Below are 24,133 nucleotides of genomic sequence, written 5' to 3' on the forward strand. Positions count from 1 at the left end.
GAATTTAATGTCGCTTTCAGTTTATTCAGAGACATCCTTTGCAAAGTCCATCTGGGGAGAAGACAAGAATTAGACACATACATCGCCCTCATCTTCCATCTTGCCATGTCTTACAGAGGTACAAGTACCTTATTCTATGAATATCATGTTATTTTCCGAAAAAGCAGCCATGTACTTTCAGAGTTTTAATCAATGCCTGACTGGTCAGTCATTGACCTGGGACTTATCAGTCGACATTGCAGTTAGTTTTCTCACACAACATCTTTGTGCCCAAAGATTTCGCCATTAAAGGATGTCTCAAGTACCTCTGTTCCTGATCAGGTGAAAATGGAAAGATAAACTCCTTTATGTTTTAATTTTATAAAAAAAAGTCTGTACACAACCTAATTGTAAATTCTTTAATGTTTGCAGCTTTTGTGGGAACAGTGTAGGGTATCAGACCCGAACCAGACAAATTAAAGACTCGATTGGGAGCTGAATTGCACAGAAAGGCAACAGACAACAGGATGTTGTAAATCAATTCCTAGCACCACAAGTTGGAAGCAAGTCCACTAACTAGCAGCTTGAACAGCTTTCAACATTAGAACAAAAGAACAATTATTGACAATTCCAATTTAGTAAGGAGAATGTCAAATTTGGGTCAAGTAATCAAGATTGATGGTCAAATAGATGTACAGCATGACCATCACATGTAAATTCATGATAGTAATCATGATCACAAGCTCCTTGGATTGACTTGCCCAATCTAGAAGAAAAGAACCAGACTGAAATTCCTTATGGGACCTTTTAACCTCTGGTCTCCACAGAACGTCCTTATGTCAAATAATGTCTTTTAAAGATGCAGATGCACCAGAATGAACTAAAAAAGACTTATAAACAAATACCAGTTCATTGCTTAACTCCATATCATATATGTAACCCACACATTTGACTTTCATGTTTCTAATCACTTATTGTGTATGTCTTCTTAATAACTATTGGATAGCTTAAGGATTCATATTCATGTTTAATATGTGTATTTGAATCTTCTTGCTTGAAATGTTTCTGACAATCTATTATTTGTCAAATGTATCATATTCTTGTTATAGGAATCATGTCCAAAATTATACCCTGCAACATTGGGAAAATTTGTGATTGATAAGATAAGAGAACATATGGTTTATGAACAGGCAGGACAAACATTGCAACACCCTGAGCAGAGACAATATCTAATTGGTCAAGACAACATTTGAGGTTTGGCCAAAAGGCCAGTTTACAGTAGGTGGCCAACCAAAATGTGCTTTCTGCCGCTGCGAGTGCCGCCGCCGACGCGTCTGCAAATTGCATTTGCAGCTTTTGGCCACTTTAACCACAAGTTATCAAACAAGCCCATTAAAGCACATTTTCACAAATAGCCGTCAGCTTTGCCTAAACGATGTGTTACATTTGATGGCTGCAGTCGGGGAAAATAAAAGAGAAACACTGTAGTTAAAATATTTAATATTCACAGATGAAAGTTTAGTACTTATGAAGTTATGTGCATTTCTTAGAATGAATTCAAGCAGGACAAATCATATTTTCTCTAAGCTACACAGTATTACACCATATTTTAGATTGAAGACATTTAATAGGTGTGCTGTATTATTTATATAATATGAATTATGTGTCATATTATTCTAAGTAAATGGTGGTTTACTATGCATCTGAGCATTAAAAGTGGTAGTCTATTTTAGTGAGCTACGCTACATGGATTAATATGCAAAATGTCAATATTCTCAAATATTAGGCTATATATTTTAATTTATATTTTAAATACATTGTAAATACAACAAAAACTAAAAAACGAACAAAATATAATGTCTCCAAAAAATCTGGTATTTTTTTATTTATTTTATTTCCGTGAGTGCAGTACACCTGCAAAGCGTTAGCACTCGTTAGCTTGTCATTAGCGTCTTCATTCGAACCTATCGCTGTATTCTTTTCTCCTCTCGCTCCAGTTTTTCACAAGTTCATCAAACAACCGCAGTAAGAAGTTTCATCAAGCACGGTGAGTAATGGCTTCTCCTATCATTGTTTCTTGCACCTCTTGCCACATGTACAGTTTATCTATCTCTGTCGCTGATGAGGGATTCACATGTGATAAATGCAGGGACAGAGTTGACAGAGAAGATTTCAGAATTAGAGACACGCATCCAAACTTTAATTGAGGACAGTAAGAATGTTAGGGCTCTAGATATGGCTTTGGATGCGTCTAGCTCAGGGATTCCTGTACATTGTTCGGTTCCGGAAACAGAGCCCTTGCAGCAGGTCAACTGGGTGACGGTGAGGCAGCGTAGTCGTGGGTCAAAACACCGCTCTTCTGTTCCGATCAAAACATTAAACAGGTTCTCCCCACTCAGTGATGCACCCACTGAGAGACCTGATGAAAGTGCTCTAGTTATTGGTGATTCTATTGTACGGAACGTGAATATAGAGACACCAGCCACCATAGTCAAATGTTTACCGGGAGCCAGAGCGCCTGACATCTTGGCAACTTTAAAAGTGCTGGCTAATGCTAAACATAAATACAGTAAGATTGTTATTCATGCCGGCGCTAATGATGTTCGACTTCGCCAGTCGGAGATCACTAAAAATAACATTAAAGAGGTGTGTGAACTTGCAAGCACGATGTCAGACACTGTAATATGCTCTGGTCCCCTCCCTGCTTACAGTGGTGATGAGATGCATAGCAGATTGTCATCACTCAATGGCTGGATGTCTAAGTGGTGCCCACAGAATAACATAGGTTTCATAGACAATTGGACAAGCTTTTGGGGCAGACCTGACCTGCTTAAAAGAGATTGTCTTCATCCCTCCTGGGGTGGCGCCACTCTTCTCTCTAGAAATTTGGCAAATAGTCTTCGTGTTTATACTTGACTAACTGGGGCCCAGGTCAGGAAGCAGACAGACTGGCTAAACCGACCGTCTGCTAGCTGCCTCCCGTCACAGAGGTCAGTTAATTCTCAGCACATAGAGACTTTTTCACCTAGATATCACACTATAGAGACTGTGTCTGTTCCCCGAACTAGAAAAAACAAAAAACGTCCAAACCAAGTTAAGATTAACAATTTAATTGAGGTTCAACAAATAAAAAACAGAAGTAATATGGATAAACAAATGATAAAGCTTGGCTTATTGAATATCAGATCCCTTTCTACGAAAACACTTTTTGTAAATAATATGATCACTGATCATAATATAGATGTACTCTGTTTGACAGAAACCTGGCTAAAACCTGATGATTACATTATTTTAAATGAGTCCACCCCCCAAGATTACTGTTATAAACATGAGCCGCGTCTAAAAGGCAATGGTGGAGGTGTTGCTTCAATTTATAACAACGTTTTCAGGATCTCTCAGAGAGCAGGCTTCAAGTATAACTCGTTTGAAGTAATGGTGCTTCATATAACATTATCCAGAGAAACAAATGTTAATGATAAATCCTCTGTTATGTTTGTACTGGCTACTGTATACAGGCCACCAGGGCACCATACAGACTTTATTAAAGAGTTTGGTGATTTTACATCCGAGTTAGCTCTGGCTGCAGATAAAGTCTTAATAGTTGGTGATTTTAATATCCATGTTGATAATGAAAACGATGCATTGGGATCAGCATTTATAGACATTCTGAACTCTATTGGGATTAGACAACACGTTTCAGGACCTACTCATTGTCGAAATCATACTCTAGATTTAATACTGTCACATGGAATTGATGTTGATGGTGTTGAAATTATTCAGCCAAGTGATGATATCTCAGATCATTATTTAGTTCTGTGCAAACTTCATATAGCCAAAATTGTAAATCCTACTTCTTGTTACAAGTATGGAAGAACCATCACTTCTAACACAAAAGACTGCTTTTTAAGTTATCTTCCTGATGTATCCAAATTCCTTAGCATATCCAAAACCTCAGAACTTGATGATGTAACAGAAACTATGGACTCTCTCTTTTCTAGCACTTTAAATACAGTTGCTCCTTTAGGCTTAAGGAAGGTTAAGGAAAACAGTTTGACACCATGGTATAATGAGCATACTCGCACCCTAAAGAGAGCAGACCCGAAAAATGGAGCGCAGCTGGAGGAAAACAAAACTAGAGGTATTTCGTATTGCTTGGCGGGAAAGTAACATATCCTACAGAAAAGCATTAAAAACTGCTAGATCCGATTACTTTTCTTCTCTTTTAGAAGAAAACAAACATAACCCCAGGTATTTATTCAATACAGTGGCTAAATTAACGAAAAATAAAGCCTCAACAAGTGTTGACATTTCCCAACATCACAGCAGTAATGACTTTATGAACTACTTTACTTCTAAAATCGATACTATTAGAGATAAAATTGCAACCATTCAGCTGTCAGATACAGTATCATATCACACAGTGCACTATAGACCCCCTGAGGAACAGTTCCACTCATTCTCTACTATAGGAGAGGAAGAATTGTATAAACTTGTTAAATCATCTAAACCAACAACATGTATGTTAGACCCTATACCAGGGGTTGGCAACCTACGGCACGCGTGCCAACAGTGGCACGCAGAGGGATAATCGCTGGCACGCAAGCAATAAGGAAAACTGTATAATGACGTACAGTTTGATGTAATAACTTCTCATAGTCACACAGCCTGTTAGGAGCTACAAATACTATTAAAGTGTGAGAATTAACTTGCATGGATGCACGTGCAAACACTGCACATACTAGGTGCTTCAGATCAAAGCCTCGGTCTAACAGCACTCGTCAATGTCAAAATGACTGAGATGGCCAATCAGATCAAAGTAGGCGGGGTTTACTGTTCACAGAAGCAGAGCGCGAAGCGTCAGTTTAACGTTAAAGAGAGTGAGGTAAGATGAAGCTGCAAATCAATTAACATTAGTCAACTTTTAATAATACGTTTTACCATAGAAATGTTAAATGACCTAAAGCTATATCCAGTGATGAAAAATTTTCTGAAATATGGCCATTTTGAGAGAAAGAAAGTGGGGGGGGGGGGTAAATTGTCTCTCTCTGCAGACAATGAAGCGATTTTGCCCCTTTGTTGTTGAGAAATATAATGTAGCGATTCAGTATCGATTAATAAAAGTAGCGTGACAACACTCTGAATGCTACTTTTTGCACAGCACGATCTCAGATCTCTGTGTGCGAGTGGTGTGTGTTGTGTGTGTGTGTCTGTGTGTGCACGTTCATCAATTAAAGCAGTGCATTAACGTTGATTAAACGTTAAAAAACGTTTTTTTATCGTATAATTAAAAATTGTGTATGTACCGTTTAAATACAGAATTATATCGGGGTGTGTGTGGTGGGGGGGGGGGGTGGCTGTGTTGGCACAGTGGTTAACCATAAAAATAAAAAATGGCACGTCATGCCGAAAAGGTTGCTAATCCCTGCCCTATACCATCTAAGCTCCTAATAGAGGTGCTTCCAGAAGTCATAGATCCTCTTCTGACTATTATTAATTCCTCATTGTCATTAGGATATGTCCCCAAAACCTTCAAACTGGCTGTTATTAAGCCTCTCATCAAAAAACCACAGCTTGACCCCAAAGAACTAGTTAATTATAGACCAATCTCGAATCTCCCTTTTCTGTCCAAGATACTAGAAAAGGTGGTATCCTCACAATTATATTCCTTCTTAGAGAAAAATGGTATATGTGAGGATTTCCAGTCAGGATTTAGACCGTATCATAGTACTGAGACTGCTCTCCTTAGAGTTACAAATGATCTGCTCTTATCATCTGATCGTGGGTGTATCTCTCTATTAGTTTTATTGGATCTTAGTGCTGCGTTTGACACAATTGACCACAAAATTCTTTTGCATAGACTTGAACACTTTGTTGGCATCAGTGGAAGTGCATTAGCATGGTTTAAATCGTACTTATATGACCGCCATCAGTTCGTAGCAGTGAATGAAGATGTATCCTATCGATCACAAGTGCAGTATGGAGTACCTCAAGGCTCAGTACTAGGGCCGCTACTCTTCACGCTCTATATGTTACCCTTGGGAGATATCATCAGGAAACATGGTGCTAGCTTTCACTGTTATGCTGATGATACTCAACTCTATATTTCTTCGCAGCCCGGTGAAACACACCAATTTGAAAAACTAATGGATTGCTTAGTCGATATAAAAAACTGGATGACAAGTAATTTCTTACTGCTAAATTCTGAAAAAACAGAGGTGTTAATTATAGGACCTAAAAACTCCGCTTGTAATAACCTAGAACACTGTCTAAGACTTGATGGTTGCTCTGTCAATTCTTCGTCATCAGTTAGGAACCTAGGTGTGCTATTTGATCGCAATCTTTCCTTAGAAAGCCACGTTTCTAGCATTTGTAAAACTGCATTTTTCCATCTCAAAAATATATCTAAATTACGGCCTATGCTCTCAATGTCAAATGCAAAAATGTTAATCCATGCTTTTATGACCTCAAGGTTAGATTATTGTAATGCTTTATTGGGTGGTTGTTCTGCACGCTTAGTAAACAAACTACAGCTAGTCCAAAATGCAGCAGCAAGAGTTCTTACTAGAACCAGGAAGTATGACCATATTAGCCCGGTCCTGTCAACACTGCACTGGCTCACTATCAGGCATCGTATAGATTTTAAAATATTGCTTATTACCTATAAAGCCCTGAATGGTTTAGCACCTCAGTATTTGAATGAGCTCCTTTTACATTATAATCCTCTACGTCCGCTACGTTCTCAAAACTCAGGCAATTTGATAATACCTAGAACATCAAAATCAACTGCGGGCGGCAGATCCTTTTCCTATTTGGCGTCTAAACTCTGGAATAACCTACCTAACATTGTTCGGGAGGCAGACACACTCTTGCAGTTTAAATCTAGATTAAAGACCCATCTCTTTAACCTGGCATACACATAACATACTAATATGCTTTTATTATCCAAATCCGTTAAAGGATTTTTAGGCTGCATTAATTAGGTAAACCGGAACCGGAAACACTTCCCATAACACCCTATGTACTTGCTACATCATTAAAAGAATGGCATCTACGCTAATATTTGTCTGTTTCTCTTTTGTTTCCGAGGTCACCGTGGCCACCAGATCCAGTCTGTGTCCAGATCAGAGGGTCACTGCAGTCACCCGGATCCAGTATGTATCCAGACCAGATGCTGGATCAGCACCTAGAAAGGACCTCTACATCCCTGAAAGACAGCGGAGACCAGGACAACTAGAGCCCCAGATACAGATCCCCTGTAAAGACCTTGTCTCAGAGGAGCACCAGGACAAGACCACAGGAAACAGATGATTCTTCTGCACAATCTGACTTTGCTGCAGCCTGGAATTGAACTACTGGTTTTGTCTGGTCAGAGGAGAACTGGCCCCCCAACTGAGCCTGGTTTCTCCCAAGGTTTTTTTCTCCATTCTGTCACCGATGGAGTTTCGGTTCCTTGCCGCTGTCGCCTCTGGCTTGCTTAGTTGGGGACACTTCATCTACAGCGATATCGTTGACTTGATTGCAAATAAATGCACAGACACTATTTAATTGAACAGAGATGATATAACTGAATTCAATAATGAACTGCCTTTAACTATCATTTTTTCATTATTGACACTGTTTTCCTAATGAATGTTGTTCAGTTGCTTTGACGCAATGTATTTTGTTTAAAGCGCTATATAAATAAAGGTGACTTTGACTTTGACTTTATTATTTTCACAAGACCATAATAATAACAAATAATCAGTTGAAAATGTATCAGAATTTTTACGAAATTCATTGTTATTTGTGAACATAGGAGTTTCAGGAAGGCTTTAAGACCAAGCAGAATCCTCTATCAGTTGCTCCCGCTGTACAGCGAGCATGACTCGCGCTAACTGACCCAGGTTCTCTGTCGTCGGTATGATTTTACAAAATCAGTTTGAGTCGAATACAACTTATTGATCATGAGGCCAACATTTAGCAAGGCAGGAAAACATACAGTCTACCTGATGGAAGACATGTTTCATTGCTGTTAAATAGAGAGTAAAACAACAACATCAACAAAAACTAGTGAAGGCTATTCTAAAACTTGGAGCTCATTATATTGAAGTACAAATACAAACATCAGAAGCAACCTTGACTAATGTTTCATAGACCTTCAGTTGAAATTACTACCCCGATTCTAAAATGGTAAAATTTACTACTTTATTTTGGAATTTTTTTAAATGACATTATTATTATTATTTATTTATTTATTTAGAATAATTGTACCCTACATAAATGGGTGAAGCAAAACAAATATATAACTTTTTAACTGCAGGCAGACATAGGCCTATATTATTGTACATTACAAATATTTGGATCATCCCTTATTCTTTCTCTCATTTTTTTAAGAATAAACACTTATTTTCTACAAGAATAAACATGATAACATATTATTAATTCATAGAAATAATTTAAGCAATTAAAACCTTTTTTAATACTAAATTCAACTTGAATTTCAATACTATTAAACTGAATTTAAAATCTCAAGGAGTTTATATGTTAAAAAGGGTAAAATGTCACAGTGCATGTTAAATAGCCTAAATTTACCTGTTTCTTGTATACCCAAAATGCCCATTTTGGTTGTCCACCTACTGTTAATACTCAGGACACCATCAAATTGTATTTTTTAGCTTTTGCTTTTAGCTTTTTCTTTTAGCTTTTGCTTTTAGTCATGCCTGCTCTTAGCTTTTGCTTTTAGTCATTACTTATAGCAATGCTTTTTGCCATTACTATTTGCATTCTTTGTGCGCTGTTCCAACGTGCTTCGGCTTGCACGCCTGCTACTACTTAGCCACGATGAGAAGAAACACCACCTAGTCTCGTCAAACTTTACTTCTGTTCTTTTACTTGAGTTTGTTTCTTTTCCATTGAGAGTTTTGTGTTCTGAGTTAAGTTTTGTAATGCTGTGTCTCTGAGTCTGACCTCGAGTGCCCACCTAAAACTGCAACCAGCCCACAACTCCACAACATCAGACAACAACCTTCCCAAAAAGTCACTTCAACGACTACTGAACTTCCAGCCAATCAGCAACCTCGGGAAACCCCTTTTTTAACGCCAACAAAGGGAACCCCCTTTACACAGGGAATGCAAGTAACTTGCCTCCAGACTCTGAGCTGTGCTGGTGTATCTAATATAATTTTAGCCTCATTTAGGAACTCAATGCGAGGGTTAATTTAGTGATTGGTGGTTGTTCATGTTTATGCAATTTCACGTATTGTTGTAAACTTGGGATTTCACATTTAGACTCATTCTGTCCTAGCTTTCTCTCCTCCTGCAACTTATATGAATTGTTTGAGTATGTGTGCTTATGTGTTAGATTAGTTTATATGTCTTAGATTTATCTAATAAAGCCTTGTTCATATTGAAACGAGAGGTATCTTGTGTTTTGTGCTTACAAGTTAATATCTTAAACTGCCGATCTTGTTACTGTGCTAATTAATAGTGTTTTCACTATACTTTGGATATTAATATCCATTGCAGAAAGGCTCGTTCAATAAATCGCTGGCCGTCTCAGTGATCAGACGTAAGACAGTGAATCTGTCCAAATTCCCTGTAAAATCTTAAATTATTCCCTTTTAGCTAAATTTACCTGTTTCCCTTACAACAGCCACCTGAAATTTGCATGCCCACGTCTCACACATTTCACAAAAAAGAAATAAAGACTCCTGTTAATGTCCAAGAGCTCTCCAAAGCTCTTAAAAAGGATCCAAATCATTGTTATGTGTTTTAACTATTAAAGGGACTAATCAATGGTTTTTCAGATGGCTTCTCATACCTTGCCCATTTTTCAATCCGCAAGAAAAGAATCCCAGGTTGTGTATGAACTTTTTTACAAAAGAAGTCAATAAAGGATACAGGATCGGGCTTTTCAACAAACCGCTTTTTTAAAAAATTTGCATTTGGAATTGCCAATAGGAAATATTCAGGGAAAAAACGATTAATTGTTATCTATCAGTACCTCATTCCACGTTTGGCATCAAAAGTATTAATGACCTTATTCCCTCAGAACCTTTGTCTCTTGCTTATTCAACAATCGATTCAAGCCATTAAACTTATTAAGTTAGCAGGCAAAGGTGCTTGTCTTAGCAAGGCAGATATCACATAATATAACAGTGGCATCTCCTCTGAGTTAGCTGGCACAATAAATAAGATGTAAAAGCAGCCCTTGCATATTCGACAACCTGGCCAAGGCGCTTTGCTGGATTTTACTAAATAATTCTAAATTGCCTTTCATTCTCCATTTACTAGACAATGTTTTAGTCATTGATTATGCTAACTTATGCAATTTCACTATCAAAGTGAAACACTCAGGAATTTAAAAGGCACTGAAATGAGGCATCGGAATATATGTTGTGAATTGGTTCGGTTCATACCGGTTCCATTGGGTTTTGGTACCCAACCCTATTTGTGAGCAGTATTGGAATTTAAGATGTTTGTTTGATTGATTGATTGAATACTTTATTGAACAACAACAATCAACAAAAGGGTTCAAAGGGATAAAAACACAAAAAGCCCATAGGCTTGTTTCCATTGTGGTCCTTAAGATGGAAGATGAGTAAAAGTACATGTACTAACAACATTGAAGACAATGAAGAAAGGGGGCATAAAAATACAAATAAATAAACAAAAAAACACAATAAAAACACAATGAAAAAGAAACAAGGACTAAATTCCCAAAAGACAAGCAGACACACAAGCAGACAATACAATATTCCTACTACTTCAAAGATTTCTATTTCCTTTTTTTCTTCTCTTTATAAGTTTAATAACCAATTTGTTATTGAAGATTTAAAATGATAATAGGAAGAGCTCAACAGTTTAAGGTTTAAAGGTAAACCATTCCACAAGACAGCTGCAGAGTATAGGAAAGAGTACTTTCCCACACAGCTCTTAAAGCGGCAGGGCCTGTAATATGTCGAACTCCCCCTGGTGCAGTAATTGTGTGTATCACTAATTTTTGAAAAGTAATCACATAAATACTTGGGTGCCAGATTATTTCTTATCTTATAAACTAAACACAGTTTAAGTTGAGAAACCCTCTCCTCCACTCTGAGACACCCAAGAATTGAGAAATTGTCAGGAAGAAGATCAGTTCCATGATGTAATTTAAGGATCACTCTGATTAGTTTATTTTGACAGCTCTGTAGCTTGTCTTTAAGACCTTTAGTAGTGCCTGTGTACCAAGATGTACAGGCATAGTCAAGATGACATTGAACAAGCACATCAGCCAGGATTTTTAATGTTTTACTATCTAAGAGGCTGGATATTCTTGCCAGGAACTTAGTCCTTTACTTACCTTTGAGATAATTTTTCGAGCCATAAGCTCCCCTGATAGTTTGTTATCTAATATACAGCCCAAGTAAGTTACTGCTTCCTTGGCTGTAATTTCAACATTACATATGACTACCCTAAACCCCATAGCCTTTTTCAGTTTATCTCTGGACCCAAAAAGAATTGATTCTGTTTTGCCAAGGTGGATAGACAACTTGTTGTCTGTTAGCCAAACACTGAGGTTAACGAGTTCTGAACTAAGCAGCCTTTCCACCTCTGATTTGTCTTTACGAGAGACTAGAATAGCTGAGTCATCTACAAATAAAAACAAATTACAGTTTATAGCTGATGACATATCATTGACATATAATAAAAAAAGAGAGGACCCAAAAAACTCCCCTGGGGAACTCCGCAAGTTAATTTAAGTGGTGAGGACAAGCACCCTTCCACATCTACCACCTGTTCTCTGCCCACCAGGTATGACCTCACCCACTGAAGAGATGCAGGAGAAAATCTTAGGGCTTTTAGTTTGTTCAAAAGGACATCATACTGAACCGTATCAAAGGCCTTTTGAAGGTCTATTAACACCATGCCACAATAATTCCCCTTTTCTACCTCTTTACTAATAAAGTCTGTTAGATAAAGCAGAGAGGTATCAGTGGAATGGGCCTTTCTAAAACCTGATTGGAAGATAAAATAAAAGGTTATGTTCTGCTAAATAACTGTCTATTTGCTCATAAATGATCCTTTCCACAATTTTTGATATTGAACAAGATAGATAAAGGGTGAAAATTTCCAGGATCAAATTTAGGCCCCTTTTTAAATAAAGGTATCACTCTTGCCACCTTAAATTTACTGGGGAAATGATTTTTATCAATAGATAATTTAATAAGATAAGTTATGACAGGAGTGATTATTTCAGCAGCATCCTTAAGAAATCTGGCAGGGGTGTAGTAGCCTTGGAAAGATTTAGCCATTTTTTTTATAGTACCAGCTCCTCTGATACTTGTTTGAAATAAAAAGTGTTTGGCTGAACTCCCTTTTCTTCATAAAACTTATGCACCCTCTGTGGTTTTTTTATTATTATTATTTTTTATTTTTTATTTTTTTTTTGTAGATGCATATCTACACTAGTTTTATAAATAAAATGCTCAATTGTTAATTAAACTTGTGGTTAATTATTGTTTTACAAACATTTTTGTCCCTAGCACTTTAACTGCATTATTATTATTATTATTATTACTATATAGTAGGGAAGTAGATATATTCAGATGAGGGGTGACTCTCTGAAACAAATGCAGTCCAACCATACTTGTAAATGTAATCTGTAATTTAGGGCTGAGTAAAAATTATCAAACGGCTTAAGTTTGTGAAAAATAAAAAAAATAGCAGTCTAAGGAAACACAACAGCAGATTCATGTCATGGAGACTAGAAATTATTGTATGTGCATCCATTCATTTATAGATAGCCATAAGATATGTGGGTATGTGTGTATTCTACTGTGATATTAGAAAAAAAACAAAAAAAAAAACATGTTTATTATATTTGTTCATTTTGCTCCATGCAGTAATGATTTGCAGCACTCATTTGTGGGATCCTTTTTTATTATTCTACCTGAATAAAATAAAATCCCAGAAGTAGTTGTACTGTAATGAGTGAGGAAAAAAAAACAAGATTCATGGACGTCCTTCCTTACCTATGTGCTCTCCACAAGAGTCACAGTATTCTGCATAAAGTGACTCAAAGCAGTTGCAGCAGTGAGGATGTCCCTCACGCATGATGTAACGCTGACCCCCTAGTGGTGCATCACACTCATAACAGCAGAAATGTCTCATGTGCCAGTGCTGCCCCTCTGCTTCTGTGCACTCATCTGCAAAGATGATCTACAAAAAGAGATACAAATTAAGTTAGGAGTTTTATATTCTGAAGCAAGGCTTCGAGGTACTGACTTGTCAAATGTAAGCTACAGGAAATGTGTAGGCATGCTAACAGTATCAAGGTTGATTTCAGCCAGTGGACAGATGCTTTGACTTGACACTGTTGGCTTACCTCATCACATGCTGAGCAACGTGGCTTAAGTCGTTCAGCATGGTGGCGGCCACAGTAGATCTTGCCATCCAGGTGGAAGTAGATGAGATCTACCAATAGCTCAGAGCACACACAGCACACGAAACAGTGAGGGTGCCAACATAGGCCATGGCCAACCCGTGAGGCAAACACTGCAATGTCACCACCGTTGATCTGGTCTCCACACTGTGTGACAAGGACATGATGTCATTTTGCAGCCTCTGATTGTAACATGCAAAGTGTAATCATTACTGAAAAATATACTAAAACATTTTTACTACATCTAGGGTTTGCATGGCTATTCATTTTTCCTAATCCTGTTCACTAGTCCCGACAAGTAATTTACTGGGTGATCAGTCAATGTTTAACTTTACTTGTGGTGGCCACATAGTGACTATCAGTGAAATGACAAGGGTTAGAAACGGAAGCTTGCATCTCCAATAAATGATTAATATTTGTCATAAATGTGTGCCAGGCTTGGGTAAGGTATATGTGGTGTTATTTAGTACTCATATATGTACCTGATTACATATAGCTCCAGTTACAGTGAGGGGTAGAGGTCGGACAGTGCCTCTGCCTAGATTGTCTCGCTTTCGCTGGTTACTGAAGATCTTTAATTCCCGCTTTTCTTCTTCATCCAGTGAGGTACAGTAACGAACCTGACATCAGTACACATCATCAGTAAGTAAGCATCATCAAGGATCAACTACTGTAAATTTTTACTTGATGAGATTCATTCAGTGGTGTTATATAATGCCGATGAACACACACCTGTGACTGCACATTCAGTATTAATACTTGGCAATCATAAACCGCTATGAATGAAGTCATAAATGAGCTATATTTCATGGCACAGGTAATATTTCATCAGATTAATACTATTTATAAATTGCATTAAGCATTGGTACCCTTTTAATATATATATATATATATATATATATATATATATATATATATATATATATATATATATATGCGTGTGTGTGTGTGTGTGTGTGTGTGTGTGTGTGTGTGTGTGAAATACGATCTAACCCTGTCAGATGTCACGATGGGATGTTTTCAAGAAATATGAAAAATAGGTTGAATGTAAAAAAAAAATGGTTTTTATTAATTATTATTCTACATCTTGTCTATCATCTCTGAAAATATCTTAGCAAAATTCAACTGTTTAGTGCAGAAAAATACTGATTTATTGCAGCAAGCAGAAAATACTATTTTTCTCTTATGTTAAGAATGTGATGTGAAGGTCCAAGGTGCTTTCACTTAACATCACAAAAACAGTTAACCTATCAAAATAAACCACGTAATATATATAATAAAGGCACATTTCCAGCCAGTCCTGTGTAAACTACAGCACACAAAGTTTTTTTATTTACTATTTTTTTTTTTATATCGTGAGATGGCAGAGCGTAACAACGCAGTCTAAAGTAGCTGCTCACTTAAACAATCTTGCTCGTATTAGTCTGCTCAATCGTGGTGATGTCAGTGCCCTAAATGAAGTTATAATGGACTATTTCACATCCAGAAATGAAGGATTGGATGATGAAGTTACTAAAGAGGAGGAGTCCGATGACATTCTGTTATATGCACAGGTGCGCTGCACTCGCTTTATAACTACAAGGTACACTATCCATGCTATCTAAACATACAAGGGGTGGTCAGAAGTTCAGAGACTATGCCCATCGTAAACAATGGACACCGTACTCTTCAGAGTAACTTTAATCTTAAGTAATTGTGCAGTAAAGTGCTCCTGACAGACAGCTCTCATTAAACCCATGAAGTGAAAGTGAAACCCGTCTAACTTTAAACTCATTTGAAAATCATAGCTATCAGCTAATGTCAGATACCTATGATGTTTGTTACGTTCAAGCTCTGGTCAAAATAAAAACAGTCAGTCAGAAAGAGATTGAGTCCATCTTTCATATGGTATCAAAACCTAAAAAAAGGTAACATTTCACCATAAAACTTTAATAACAAAATAAACAAAAAACAGCGCGACAGCCCCTTGCAGATGACTGTCGCGCGCAAACAAAATCAAAACACAAAATGAAACCCAGGCCTGGTCCTCTCTCATCCTTCACTGTCGTTACTCTGCCCTTATCTTTCCGGACCTCCTCTGTGGGACTCGAGACTGGTGAGTGGCGCAGGTGTCACTCGTTATCACTCTCACTTCACCTGCCTTGCTCCGTTCCCATGGCTCTCAGCCCCCCCCCACTCATCACATACCCCCTTAGCCCCTCGCAGGCCGGAGGTCACTCCGGAGACTGTGCTCTCCTCCCCCTGCCCCCTCCGGGGGAGCCGATCATGGCAGCCGTGGCGTACCTGGTGGTATGGACAGACAGACAAGGCAGGAGAAAATAACACGGAAGGATGAGGAGAGAAAGAGAGAAAAAAATTTGTTCCTGTTCCCAGACACACTGCCGCTTGGCTCTCCACCAGCTGGGTGAACTCTTCCGCGGTGCCTGGCAGCGACACTGGATAGCCCTCGGTGGATGGCATGACACTCCTCTGCCGCCCGGTGGACGGTGACGGCTCCTCCAGATTTGAGATTTGGGCAGCCGGTAGGAGTCCCCTGTTTCCTGCTCCTCCACATCATGGTGGATGTCAGCAGGCTCCGGCCTCAGGCGAACGGTGGTGACTCCTCTGCTCCCTCACAGACAGACAAAATAAAACCCCAGGCCTGGTCCTATCTCATCCTTCACTGTCGTTACTCCTCCCTTTATCCTTCCGGAGTTCCTTTCGGTGCAGGTGTCGCTCATCTTTAATTATTCCTGCCCCACTCATCACAGTATGTATATACATATATATAGTAGAAATTAAACCAATCTGAATGGTGAAGGAAGTGGCAATTGATTTGCGAGGATCCGAATGTAGTGCCACAGTTGGATGGGGCAGAGGATCATGATGTGGCGGAGAGCTCTCTGGTCCTCAAAGACTGGAGACAGATGGAAAACCTGGCTAGCTCTGCAGGTCCAAGGAGTGGGTTTGAGTGAGTTCAGAGGCGACAAGATCAGCAATTCGTGGCTGGCTGATCCAATGAAAATAGGCTTCAGGCAGAGGCACTACATTGCAGGTCTGGCACTGAGATCGAACACGTACCTGACCAGGGAGTTCCTATCCCAAGGACGGAATAAGGAAGGAGAAGCTTGTAGACACTGCCAGGCCAGGTTGGAATCTGCTCACATATCTTGGAGCAATGTCCCTACGTGAAGGGAAGCCGGGTACGCCGGCACCACAAGATATGTGACCTCTTGGCCATTGAGGCAGAGCGGGCTGGCTGGAGTACAACCAGGGAGTTCCATGTAGAAATGCCCGAGGGGGGCCTCCGAATACCCGACCTGATGTGCATAAAGGAAGCCGTTGCTTTGGTCGTTGATGTTTCCATCAGATACGAAATGGTGCCAGAATTACACTACAGATGGCTGCCGTAGAGAAAGTCAACCACTATTTGCCTGCCGCATCTCAGATTGCAGCTATGTTGGGCATGAGAACGGTGAAGGTCATGGGTTTCCCAGTCGGTGCGAGAGGGAAATGGCCTTCATGCAACAACAAAGTCTTGACCGAACTCAGAATGACAGTAGGCTGTAGGTTGCAATTTGCAAGGTTGGTGAGCCGGAGGTCCCTTTTGTACTCCCTGGATGTACTGAGGGATTTTCTGCATGAGCCAATCTTGTAGGGGTCCCCCCACCCTCCAGCTTGCGGTAGCTGGTAGACAGGGGGAAAGTGTTGATCGTACTCAGGAGGGTCAGTGGGTCTCAGACCGTTGCACAGCACCAGGAGGGCCATACTGATGTGCAGTTAAACACAGAAAGCCGGATACGGATATGGTTAACCCCTTACCAGTCCGGATACAGATATGGTAAAAGGGCCTTTAAAAGTCTTTTTTCATCTAAAATAAGACTTTTTAAGATGTCCTAAAATATTGCAGAAAGACTTTATTAATATAAGTAATGTCATTGATGGTTGCATGCATTGCGGCCCCCCTCAAGGAGACTACTAACTATTTGCACTGTATTTATCAATGAGACAATATTCATACAATACTATAACCAAGAAATAATTTAAAGGGGTGACTTGCAAGTCGCAGCAGGATGAATTATGTGACCAGCAATATCTGCTTCAAATATTTTTCTAATTAACAGTGAGCGGGGGTTTCAGACATTACAGTGCCGCACTCGTACTGACTCTTATTCTGCCTGAAAGAATGAAAGAGCAGTGCTGAAGGCAGAGCGATTCGACCAATCAGATGAAAGCAGTGTTTCAGCACCGCCCACAAGTGCGCATAGATATTGAAGCCATAAACCGATTTGTAAACCCCAAACGACAAAATGAGATAGAGCAAAAAACTTATTTTCCGTTTGTTAAACTAAACGGAAAAATGAATAAAAGAGCCATTTTTCCATTTCTCGTTACTGAATTCTAAATAGGAAATGATAGGGCTTTAGTTCTACTAGCAATTTGATTGGAGACCAACAGCCAATCACAATTGACCTTTAAATTTTCGATTGGTTGATTTTGTGGCACACTTGTAACGCTGTTGTAAGTTGAGCGAGTGTGTGTCAAGAGTTGATTAAAATACAAGAAAATATTTCTACACAACATATCTAAAAAAATTGCCTACCAACATATTTAACAATCTAGAATTAGGTCTTCCTCATTATCTATAGAACACAAGACTTCACTTAAACCATAAATGTTTCCATAAAAACAACCAGATTTTTAGTCAATTTAAAAAAAACGAATTCCGCTCTGATCCTTGAAGTCACAAACCCTCTTAACATTCTCTCTGGGTCAACTAAAGCATCTTCTTTTATCATTCTTTTCCTCGTTACCCATATTGCCATTTTAGTCTCCGCTATTAAAAAATGTATTATGCCTATTCTTCTCTTTTCAGAAACCTTATACTTCAGTCCATAAATGAAAACAGTGTCAAACTCTTTGCCTAATTCTTCAATCCAGGTTTTTAATGTCTGAAAAATCCCCTCTCAGCCTAGAACAATATAAAAACAGATGATCAGTTGATTCTTCTAAATCACAGAAAGGACATTTCTTTTCTACAGTGGGATCAATAAGCGCCACATGTCTGTTTGTAGCTACTGCCCAATGTATTATTCTCCATTGTAGGTCTGCAGTTCGTTTTTAAATGGGATATTTATACAATGACCTCCAGCATCTTCTAGGAGAAGAGTTTGGCCCTAGCACTTCTGTCCACTTTGTTTCTCTACAGTTCTTCAGAACTGACTGATGAGCGACTTTAACGCAATTCAGATACAAACTTTTCTTCGAAGCCTCTTTAAAACCATGTATCTTTGGAGTTTTAAAAGTGAGGATTGATTCCTCTTGTGGTTCTTCTTCCACATGAGCTGAAACAGGAAGATCAGGAAAATTCTCCTCTTCCTCCTCTTCATTCAAAATCCCTTATCCTGGGTTCCGATGATAGGCATAAGGAAGAGATGAAAAAACTGCATCCATTACATGTTTCATAAATCTGAAGGACTTGATTCCTGTCAGATCACTCATTTCCTCTGCACTTTTCCACCCGTCATGATGCTTTAAATCCTTTATCCTAGAGCATCCAGCTCTTGCCATTGTTTTCTGAAGACTTTTTGAATTAAGCACTCTTGCCTGAAGTAAGGGATTATGAAAAACAGGTTCTTCTTTATTCCAGAACTCAGAGTCAGACCAGTTCCTTTCCACTTGAAAATTAATGTCCATGTTTTCAGCATCGTTTTATAAAAAGCAGAAGTGTCTTTTAAGTCCACTACTGTCAGATTCATTAAAAGCAACCGTAGATCATATTTAAAAACATCAACTTTGTGCAACAGGGCTTTAGCAGTATCAGTCCAGCACCTCTTTGAATACAGCAACTTCTGTGCCGCTTGCAGCCTGAAGGTTTTGATTCTGCTTTTAATGTCTATTAACCCTTGTCCACCTTCATTCACTGGCAGGAAAAGTACGGCAGCTTTAGTCCAATGTTGTCCAGTCCAGAAAAAAATCCACCAATCTTTTCTGCAATTCCTGAATGATGTCATCTGGCGGATCCAAGACGTTCATTTTGTGCCACAGTGCCGAAGCTGCTAGATTGTTGGTCACCAAAACTCTTCCCCTATAGGATAGCTGTGGTAGCACCCACGACAAATTTGGACAACTGGCTACACATCTTCGCCACCATTCCTTCCCAATTTTTTGTCTTAAATGTTTCCGTCCCTAAATAAACCCCTAAACATTTAAAGCCATCTTTACTCCATTTAACACCACCTGGGAGCACTGGTGGATTTTTACTTTGTCCACAAAAGAAACCTTCACACTTTTCCCAGTTCACTCTGGCTGTTGACGCATTTTCATAAATTTTCAGTGTTTCCATTAAAACAGACACATCTCGTTCATTCTTAATAAAAATTTTAACATCGTCAGCATATGCAACAAGCTTAATAGGCATCTCAACTGTAATCCCTTGGAGTGTCTTCCTTAACTTACAAAGAAGGGGTTCAATGGCCAATGAATACAACATCCCTGATAGCGGGCATCCTTGTCTGATTCCTCTCAGCAGTGCAACAGGCCGACTGAGCCCACCACCCACTTTCAACATAACAGAAGCATCCTTATACAGCATTGGAATCCATGAAATGAAACTCTGACCAACACCAAAAGCTTCGAGCTTTTTAAACAAGTAAAAATGGCTAACTCTGTCAAATGCTTTCTCCTGGTCAATTGCGAGAATGCCAACATTTTCACTGTTCAAATTTGTAATGTCTATTATGTCTCTTACAAGAAACAGATTGTCCATTATTGTTCGATTAGGAATACAATATGTTTGATATCCATTGACCATATATTCTAAAAAAGGTTTCAATCGACTCTTTGCCAAAATTTTGTAATCTGTACATAACACAGTCACAGGTCTCCAATTTTTTAACATATCAAGATCACCTTTTTTGGGTAATAGAGATAGAACTGCTCGTTTACAACTAGTAGGCAATTCATGTTTTTGATAACAATAATTAAAAACTTCATAAAAAATCATCTTTCAGTTGGTTCTAGAAATGTTTATAGAACTCAGACGGCAGTCCATCGATACCAGGTGTTTTTCCATTTGAGAGTTTCTGAACAGCTTCAGACAGTTATTTTACCTGAAGGCCAGAGTCAAGCGGTTTACTCTGTTCATCGGAAAGAGTCAATAAGTCTTTATGTAGTTCCTCAATGCATCCCTTATCACATTGTCCTTCTGCAAATAAGTCTTTGTAAAAATCCAAAGCAATTTTTCTCATTTCATTTGGATCTGAAATCACATTCCCATTTAAATCTTTCAAATGCAACATCATTTTTTTTCTCTTTCTTTCTTCTCAATATTAAAAAAGAAGGAACTAGGTGCATCCATTTCTCTCACAAATGCAAAGCGAGATCTAATGAAAGCCCCCTTTGCTTTCTCGTGAAATAAAGAAGCTAAAACTCTTTTCTTTTCTTCCAGCTTTCCAACTGTCTCAACATCACCAACAATTAATTCACTTTCAATCTGTTTTATCTCTTTTTCTAATTCAGAAACAGTTTTTTTTATCCTACCATTTGTGCTATATATATAATTTTGACAAAATATTCTAATTTGTGCTTTTCCTATATCCCATCACTGAACAATATCCTCATAATTACTTTTCTGTTTTTTTCACTCCATCCAAAACACATTACTAATAACATCCTGTAAACATTTGGCAGAAGAGGGGTGAGGTTCTTCCCCATTTCTGTCTGAAGTAAAGTTTTCTGTACAGTTCAAGTCACCCCCTAAGATCAACCATGCATTTTCATCACAACTTTGTTTAAAAAAATTAAATAATTTTTTTAAAACCGTGTATCCTCTCCGCTCCATTATTTGATGCATAAATGTTAATAAAAACAAAAACCAACCCATTTATACTTGCTTGAACAGCCGAAATTCTTCCTCTTTCTATTTCATTAACAGACATATTAGTTATATCAATCGTCTTTGAAAATAAAATAGCAACTCCTCCACTAACATTTGTAGCATGACTCATATATAAATCGCTTCTCCACCCCATTTTCCAATCCACTTCAATTTTCACATCACTATGCGTTCTCTTGTACAAATGTTACATCAATATTTTTATTTTGCATATATTCATTTAAACATGCTCTTTTCCTACAATCTATTCCCCCATTGATATTAATAGATCCTATTCTAAGGCTCTCCATGAAAAAAGAGGTAAGAAAAAGGGAAGAAAGCGAAAACAAGACAAAAAGGGATAGATAGTTCATCAATTGTGCTTCCTTCATAACTCAACTATAAAGAAATTAAAATAACTTTTTCTTTTCTCAAGTTTGTTACCATTTTTTTCCATCTGAATCTCTTTCTTCTGCTTAGCTCTTCATAACCGACGGCCTTTTGTATTTTAATCACTGAAGCCAAAAACTTTTTCACATCAGGAAAAAAATCTTTTACTTCTACTTTTCTCCCAAATGTTTCATCAAGGAAATCATTTATCTCTTTTACAGTATACAACTCATGCTCCTCATAATAGGGAATATCTGACATTTCAGAAATACGATCATCTTCAGCCATCTCTTCATTCACATCAGTGCTTTCAGAGAGCTGAGACAAGGGTATATCGAGTCGATTCTCAACAGTGTCGAATTCAACCAAACTTTCAAGAAGAGATTTTTTCGCGTCACTAGTCCCTGCCTCTTCACAACTCCTCTTCTTATTTTCTCCCCCACAATTATTTTTTTCCCCTTTTTTCTTCCCTGATTCCTTTTCAGCCGATTCCTTTTGGCCTCTGTTTTCAGTAACGCTACGTTCGTTTTGTTCATGAGTGTTCGATTCACTTTGTTCTTTATCGGTTCCATTTGTCTCAGTTTCTTTACTTTTATCTGCATTCTCCGCTTCACCCTCTACCGCCTGTTCACTTTCATTTGTTTTATTAGTATTGTCCTCGGCTTGTGTTTTTTGCGGGCAATCCATTTTTTATGCCCGACAAAACCGCACTTGAAACATTTCAAATGATTGGTATTCGCATAGATCATATACGATTTGTCTTCATGTTTAAACCGAAACAAGATGTCTAACGTCGGCGATTCTAAAACCATAAAACACTAAAAGACAGCACATGTTTTAAAGTTTCCATTTTACACCCGAGTGGAATTAAAGTCATTCCACTCACTATTTTCCCGAACCTCTGCAGTTCATTTTCAATGCATGTATTGGGTATATATGGTGGACAATTCGAAATGTTCACTCTTGACGACTGCGACACCAAAGGTGAAACAATAACAAACGATCCACTTAACCAAACTCTGCTCACGATGATTTTACTCACAAAACTTTGATCCTTTAGGAACACCACCACGGCCTTGTTCATCCTAGAAGCGGATACAATATTTTCGAATCCAATTTGTTCTCCGATAGCGACTAGCACGTCCTAGCACTAGGCACACACCTGACTGAGTTTGTGAGAGAGCACCTGAGTAAACTGCGTGAGAGGGGTTATTACTGCACGTTAATATGGATAATAGCAAACAAGCAAATACATTTATTGAGCACAGAATCGTTTTTTCTTTGCTTAAACTTTTTTTTTTGCGATTTTTCAGTTTTGTTTAAAATATAATGTAATGTGCTTGCAAAATATAGTTTTCTGTGCTCAAAACTTACAATTACTCGCTCAGGATTGAGGCACAAAATTAACGCCATATTAATCTATATTTGTAAAAATAATTAGATTTTCTGTTTTGTTCTTTAAAAGAAAAAAGATGCTTATTTTTTTATTTATTCTTTTGAAGGCACCATGCATTAAAATAGGATGTAGACACTGAAAATATACTGTATGTAGTCAATTGAACTTAAAACTACTTTATTGGCTTAAATATTTCACATGCAGAATTGCCAAAGCAAAAGCAAAATGTCCAAAATTATACTTAATAAATAAATAAACAAGAACCATGGCAGAGGAAAGATTAAAATAATAAAGGCAGTGGCTATTTGCACTAAGTGCAAGAGTAGATTCTATTTACACTATGTTAAAATAGCAGGATTTTCTGCTATTCTTACTACTTATTGCAAATAATGGCAATTATCTGCACCTCAGTAGTATATTGTGAAACAGTATGCAATAATAAAAAACTTAAAGCAGCGATGTCTGATAACGTTGATGCTTTTGATGGCTGGTAATATAAATCCAAATCCTGGTCCAGTGGGAAATTGTCTTTCGACCCCTCTGGAATTTTCAGAGAGATCTGGCCTTGGTGCCTTACATTTAAATGTTCGTAGTTTAATGCCCAAAATGGACCAAGTAAAAATCTGGGCCAAGACGACCAAAACTGACATTTTGGTCTTGTCTGAGACCTGGCTCAAAAAATCTATTGCAGATAATGATGTTGCGATAGAGGGATTTAATGTTTTTCGGTCTGACAGGAAAAGTAAAGGAGGTGGTGTGGCAATCTATATAAAATCACAATTACATGCAACAGTTATAAAGTCATTGTCCATTCCAAAACAATTTGAGCTATTAGCTATTGACTTACACTATGAAAATAATTGTCATCCGAATATTGTTGGCTGTTATAGACCACCCTCAGCTGTAAATAACACTTTCACCTCACTGTCATCAGTGTTACTCGAGAAAAATTACTCGAATAATTTTTACTGTTGGGTGATTTAAACTGGGATTGGTTGTCATCAGTGTCAAACCAGTTTAAGGATTTTTGTGATTCAGTGAATATAACTCAAATCATAAATACACCCACAAGAACTAACCCCAGCAAATCCACTCTAATCGATGTAATTTT

General features: G+C 38.1%; 1 protein-coding gene across 3 annotated transcripts in view; it reads right to left on the reverse strand.

Annotated features, from left to right (window-relative positions):
• The window catches only part of prickle2a (prickle homolog 2a), a 152,629-nt gene that overhangs the window by 15,390 nt on the left and 113,106 nt on the right, over positions 1 to 24,133 (reverse strand). For all 3 annotated transcript variants that reach the window (XM_059502949.1, XM_059502947.1, XM_059502948.1), the window contains exons 4-6: positions 13,864 to 14,001; positions 13,325 to 13,528; positions 12,972 to 13,158 (exon numbers count right to left, since the gene is read on the reverse strand). In XM_059502949.1, coding sequence (XP_059358932.1) covers positions 12,972 to 13,158; positions 13,325 to 13,528; positions 13,864 to 14,001 — 529 coding nt within the window. The remainder of the gene's footprint in view (positions 1 to 12,971; positions 13,159 to 13,324; positions 13,529 to 13,863; positions 14,002 to 24,133) is intronic.

The sequence above is a fragment of the Carassius carassius genome, chromosome 21 (assembly GCF_963082965.1).
Source record: "Carassius carassius chromosome 21, fCarCar2.1, whole genome shotgun sequence".
NCBI lineage: Eukaryota > Metazoa > Chordata > Actinopteri > Cypriniformes > Cyprinidae > Carassius > Carassius carassius.